The sequence below is a fragment of the Gadus chalcogrammus genome, chromosome 16 (genome assembly GCF_026213295.1).
Source record: "Gadus chalcogrammus isolate NIFS_2021 chromosome 16, NIFS_Gcha_1.0, whole genome shotgun sequence".
Taxonomy (NCBI): Eukaryota; Metazoa; Chordata; class Actinopteri; order Gadiformes; family Gadidae; genus Gadus; species Gadus chalcogrammus.
The window spans coordinates 21,929,653-21,936,246 of NC_079427.1; the positions used below are offsets into that span (position 1 = coordinate 21,929,653).

General features: G+C 41.3%; 1 protein-coding gene across 1 annotated transcript; it reads left to right on the forward strand.

Annotated features, from left to right (window-relative positions):
• Positions 1-833: 833 nt before the first annotated feature.
• Positions 834-2,794, forward strand: LOC130406568 (dehydrogenase/reductase SDR family member 13-like). Its single transcript, XM_056612233.1, has 5 exons — positions 834-1,077; positions 1,305-1,423; positions 1,599-1,722; positions 1,865-2,191; positions 2,301-2,794. The coding sequence occupies exons 1-5, from the start codon at positions 939-941 to the stop codon at positions 2,558-2,560; spliced, it is 969 nt and encodes a 322-aa protein (XP_056468208.1). The 5' UTR covers positions 834-938; the 3' UTR covers positions 2,561-2,794.
• The last annotated feature ends 3,800 nt before the right edge of the window (positions 2,795-6,594 follow it).

Consider the following 6,594-nt stretch of genomic DNA (forward strand, 5'->3'; position numbering starts at 1 on the left):
TTCTTAGTCAGAAATTGTTTCCGTCTCTAGTCACGTGTAAATAGCGTCTGGTTTTAGCACTCATTTTAACATCCTGTGCTGCTTTGTATATAGGCACCCCTTGTCCGCATCTGCTTGTCTGTTGAAACATGTAAATATCAAAAGATTTTCTAAGAACAATTATTAATGCTCTTGGTGTCGACTGGTTTTTCATTGATTCGCATTCCAGGCCCTTGCCTTACCTAGAAAACCACGGAATCATAGGGAACCAGTCTGCTTAACTGACCCATTTACATGCTTATCTGCTTTTGAAGTGCTGTTTGCTTTATTAATATGTATTCTATGTACATTGACCCTTCCTTGGATTAGTGCAGGTTGAAGTAGGCCTAACTGTTTATTTAATGAAACTTAAAGCACTACATACTTTTTCAGAACGTCGTTGGCAAAACTATTAGTTTTATTTATTTTTAGCTCACAAGGAAACGAGGAAAGGGGTGTATGAAAAGTGAATCAGGATGCCATAATGTCCTCTGAGTGGTGCAAACACCCTTTCGTGATTGGTAGCTCAGGATTTTCTGTTCCAAGAGCTCCAGTCGCCTTTAGACATATTTTATTATGCAATAGTGAGAAGACTAGGCACATGACACTGTGAATAGATCTACTCTCTAGACCTTATGGATGTTGCACAGGGTTATTATGAATGTAATGCACTGCATAAACGTATTTGTCAAAGTCACATGTAAAATACCAGCACTGTTTAAGGCTTAATAATTGTACAAGTTTCTTAAGTATATATCAAAACCCAACCCATTTGGCGACAGTCACAGGATCATGCTTTTCCGGTTGTGGAGGTTTGATTCATCAGGGGGTGTGGCTACAAATAGTGATAGCTCTTCACTCTTTTAGGTCTACCTCTGCTTCTACCACTCAGTTTGGCTCGTTACTTTTTAAAGACGGATATGTCCGACATGATGTCTTACTTTCTATTGATTGTGGGATGCGTTATTGGCATCGGGTATATTTTCCACAATTTATTCGTCAAAGGAAACCGATGCACAAGCACTGCTAAACTTCATGGGAAAACTGTGATTGTGACTGGTAAGGAATTCAACCCATTTATTTAACATGGGTATTCGTCTACCTTTTTTTTTTTTGTTACTGCAACGAAACGGATGGACAACAAACGTCTTAACTCTGACCTTGTTTAAACAGTTAGGCCTACCTTTAAATCACAATATACACAGACACACAGGCATATAAAAAGAGTGATTAATCATATGTAATAATCGCATTCATTGTTATTCCTTCTCTCCATACGTCTGGAGGTAGCAACACAGGGATCGGAAAGAAGACGGCCATAACTCTGGCTAAAAGAGGCGCCAGGGTCATTCTTGCCTGTCGAAGTCAACAGAGAGGAGAAATTGCTCTGGCTGAAGTCATAGAGGTAAATAAACTTGGGCCTTCATTCCTTTTAAATGGCAATGACCAGTGTTGCCAGATTTGGCTGCAGCGCGCTTCAGCCAGGGTTGCTAGATTGGGTGGGAAATCTGACCCAATCTGGCAACACTGGCAATGACATGAAAAGCTTTATCGAAAACTCTTCATGTGTGTGGCATTAGGAGAGCAGGAGCAAAGAAGTGGTGTTCATGCAGTTGGATCTTGGGAGCTTAAAGTCTGTTCGCACCTTTGCTGAGAACTTCCTAAAAACCGAAGACAGATTGGACCTTCTGATCAACAATGCTGGTAAATTATATTTTAAATTGCCTTTAGTGATGCATTTTGTGTAGACTCCCCCTATGAGTTAAGATAGAATGGAGAAGTGCTGATTAGGTTTTCTCTGAAGAATAAAATGCAGGCTTTTGACCTATCGCCATTTGGTCCACAGGGATCCTTCTGCAAGGTAAGACGGAAGATGGCTTGGGAATGATGTTCGGAGTCAACCACATCGGTCACTTCCTCTTGACCAACCTACTGCTGGAGAGGCTAAAGACATGTGGCCCAAGCAGGGTGGTCACCGTGTCATCTGTGGGACATAACTTTGGGAAGATCGACTTTAAATGTCTGAACACTCACAAGGCTTTGGGCACAGGGACCTCGTTTTGGCAAACCATGCAGATCTACAGTGACAGTAAACTGTGTAATGTGCTCTTTACCCACGAGCTAGCAAAGAGACTCCAGGGCACTAAAGTCACCTGCTACAGCCTCCATCCAGGTGAGTTCCTAGAATCATGCATCAATCTGACCAACTAAACACCAGTTTAGTAAGTAGTATTGGTTGTATTTGTGGGTTTGCTAATTGACTAATTCTTTCATTGTTTCAGGAGCCATAAATTCCGAGCTTAGCCGTAACTCGAGCAATGTGCTTAAAGCTCTGCTCAAGCCCATCACTGCCTTCTTCTTCAAGAACACGGAACAGGGGGCCCAAACCACTCTGCACTGTGCTCTCCAGGATGGCATCGAAGGCCTCAGTGGCAGATATTTCTCCAACTGCACAGTCAGGGATCTCTATCCTAAAGCTAAGGATGATGTTGCAGCTAAAAAGCTGTGGGAGCTGAGCGAAAGACTTAGTGGACTAGTCTAAGTGGGAGATGACTCATTAAATTACCTCTGAACCAAATAGTTTACGTTGATGGGTCTATTTATCCACTCTTTGAGCAGCCTACATAGGCCTACTTGGTCTGGTGGCTGGATAAATGGTACCCTTTTGAGCTGTTGAAATGCAAAATGTATTCTAGGTTCTCCATAGTGGTTTTACCTGCCAAAATTGCAAGTGCTTAAATAAATAAACCATCTTGACTAATACATTGAACATAAATATTTAAATTAATTGTACTTGTTTAGTATTAAGCATAGCTCTCTTAAAGGAGCAGTTGGCAAGGATTTGAGGAATTTCCACTAATTTTATTTTGACAACCTGCCAAAAGTGCGTGTGTGTATGTATATGTGTATATATATATGCATATGTGTATATATATATATGCATATGTGTGTATATATATATATATATATATATATATATATATATATATATATATTTATTTTACTTCATTTAAGAATGCTCGATTCTGATTGGCTGGGAGGGGTGGTGTCGTCTACGTGATACGCAGGTATACGCCGTATACCCACTAGGAACGCACCAGGATGTGCGTATACCCACTTAAAAATGTACACGGATACGTATCAATCGTCTTGTGACAGATATTTCACTTCTGTGTTTATTTTTCGCAAATACCGGTTGGGTATAACTGCAATAAAATACTTTAAGCAGGGAAAGTTATCTCCTACATTCACCATTCATCAAATTCCCCCTGCACGCTCGCGCTCTGCCCTGAGCGCGAAGCTGCCCCTGAATCTCTGCACGTTAGTTGGCGGGCCGAGCCCCTCCTTCTCGCGCGTGTGTGCGCGTGTGTCCAGTCCTCCCATATATTAATGTGTAAACCACATAACAAGTAGTCAACAGAAGACAATGTTTTAATCCCACTTTATATCTCCTTGTTACTTTTAGATGAGAACCCCTGGCCAGCCTTTCAGACTGGGTGTCAGGCTAGGGAATTTAAAAACAGGCATCCTTTGTTAGAGTGGAGGGAAAAAAAATTAGGTAAATGTCAGCCAACATACAGTTGGTATACACAATTGAAATTCAGAATGTTAATCACTATGCAAATGAGAGTATAGCTAATTCATGGTCATTTTTAAGGTGCAGTAATTTCACACGTTTACACAATTCAATTACTGTATCATATGTTAGATAACAGTAAGAGCTCAAATTAGAGCAATTGAAAGAGTGAAACATTAGTCTCCTGTCATCTCCTTCTAATGCAATTAGCCATGGTTGTAAACAGTTCATTAAATTATTTTGAGTAGATTTTGTCCTTGTTTAGCATGTGCTATTGCTACTATAGATATACAAAGGACAACTTGTCATTTTTGTGTTCTATTTGTTCATACTGTTATTAAAACTGATAAACCTACTCAGCTTTCCATGATTGTTGATAATCGTTATATCTTAAATCAGCTGGTTGTAGACCCCTGCGTTGGTGAGTGTGGTGCGACACCCCATAAGCGCCACACACGTACACGTACCGGTGGGACGGGTTTGTACGAGGCTGGGAGGGAATCATCACAGTATACCCACTACAATAAAATGGACTACACCACTGTATTAATCCGGCATATTGCCCGCTGTCTTGTCGGTTCTACTTGCTGCTGACTGAGCACAGTAGATCAATACGCCGCTTGTATCGTTTTCTATCACATACATTTCAAACATGAGGTCCAATGTAAAAATAAAACTCGTTTAAAAAAGTTACTAAAATGTGTCGGAAATCTATCAGAGGGTCAGTCGATACATAGTTTTGCAAGCGAGATACAATGTAACAACTACGTTATTAAACTAGTGATCAGTTGCAGCCTTGTGTGGTTGCTATAGAAACGAGTTACTTACAGCTGAGCTAACGTTATTCATCGTAGTTTTAAAGGGAAGTACTTTTCGAGGGAGATGAACTTAAACAGAGTATACATTTAATAAGCATGCAATATAAAAGGTTAATCAGGATGCCACAATGTCCAGTGTACAAACAGCCTCTCGGGATTGATGGCTCAGGAATTTTCTGTTCAAAGAGCTGTCACCTTTAGACACCTTGAGACACCTTTCGACATATTTCATCATGCATTAGTGACAACACTACACACATGATTCTATGAATAGATCTACTCTCTAGGGGTCTTCAACGTTTCCCAGGCCAAGGAACCCCATACTGATGGAGGGATGGAGCGGGGACCTCCTACTTATATATTACATAAAATTGTATTTTATATTAATCAGGTCCTATAGTGCCATGTATAAATGTACCTTGTTATTTAGCATTTAATACTAAGATATTCAAATAATACACAGGTTCACATAATCATGTTTTCATTTTAAACATGTGCAAGGTAGAGTGACATGCCACTGCCATTCATAAACATAACACAATAAATTGATAAACTGCCAAGATCAACAATGTCTGTCAATTGCATGTAATCACGCATAAAAGCAATTCAAATGGACATTTTTAAAAGATAAATGTGTAAACGTAAATTAGTGATGTTTGTTAGTGTCTTTCTTAACACTCCGCGAGTAGTCTGGTAACTTATCAACCCCAGCTTGTCCGGTTGCTAAGCGACGGACTATTTATTTGCTGATCGCTTATTTTCCCGATAGGGCCACAGGGCCTCCCGCTGCCTTCTGCAGGGAACTCTGGCTCATAGTGCATCCCCCTCTCCTCACTCCACACGCCCACTCCGTCTCACTCTCTGCCCCCAGCCCAGCCACGCCCACGCCCGCTCCGTCTCACTCTCCTCTTCACTCCGCCTACGCCAAGTTGTCAGCGCCGGAAGGCACTGGACCTGGACCCGGACCTGGGCCTCGACTAGACCTGGTGCTGCCAGACTGTATTTGAAGCTCCTCTTTCTAATACAATGGATTCCACTTGACAACCTTTCTATTATATATGGATTAACAGTCCGATACATTGATCCATTTCTTCCCGTCTTCAGTGTCTGGCTCAAGTGGTACTTTCACTTTTGTTTCATTAATTGGTCATCATGGCTCAAATGTTGTTGGTGTTTCTCTGTTATGATTGACAGGTCAGTTACGCTTGTGTAATTAGAAAGTTATGAAAAACTACATTTCACATGTATTTTATTAAGAGGTTTAGTATGTAAGGGTTGGATAATACATTTCTAAATTTTCTACTTTTTTGTTTGGATTTAAAAAGGGATCACAGAGGACACACAAACACATTTTATCTAAACCAAAATGGATCCAAACTTTCTAAAGAATTTCTTTATTGCCAAATGGAGACCTTGAGCCCTATTTTAACGGCCTGAAACGCAAGTGAGAAGCGCCAAGCGCAATTAGCTTTGTGGGCGGTTCACTGGCGATGTCGCTAGTTTACCGGCGCGAGAAATGACTCTTGCGCCCGGCGCCTATCTAAAAAAGGTTGGTCTGAAGTAGCCTAATTACCCGTAGGTGTGGTTTAGGCGTAACGTGCAATAAACCAATGAGAGTGCCAGCTCCCATCCCCTTTAAGAGCCATGAGCGCATTTGAATCTGACGAGTTGGATATTTTGACAGCGCGTCTGCAGTCTCCGATGAGACAGATGCACATGCATTTCAAACATGAAATGGCTCAGTTTATGGCCAAATAATATGGCCTAATTGTTCACACATGGAATAACGTTTTCTTCCACAACACTGGTGTTACACAAAGAGCATTCGTATGTCCTTCACCCTATACACTAAAAGGATGTGCCATTTGTATCAATACTTGGCCTTTTTCTTGTTGGTGCTAAGGATTTAAGGTAGGCCTAACTGCTGTCTGTACTTTACTGTCAAGTTACATATCTCTGTTCTCACAGTTTAATTCAAACACCCAGACACCACACACATCCAGTGTAGCCAAGGATTGTGTTAGCCTTGACCCCGAACTCTGGACTCTGGACCGCAGCGAGCCACCAGAGGGAGCCCCAGAGACCACCTTTCACACTTGGCACTGTCCAACTGGACTGTCATAAGGGATGACATGGATCCATGCCGTTCCCCAAGCTGTGCCTTAAGTGATTCAGTGTACA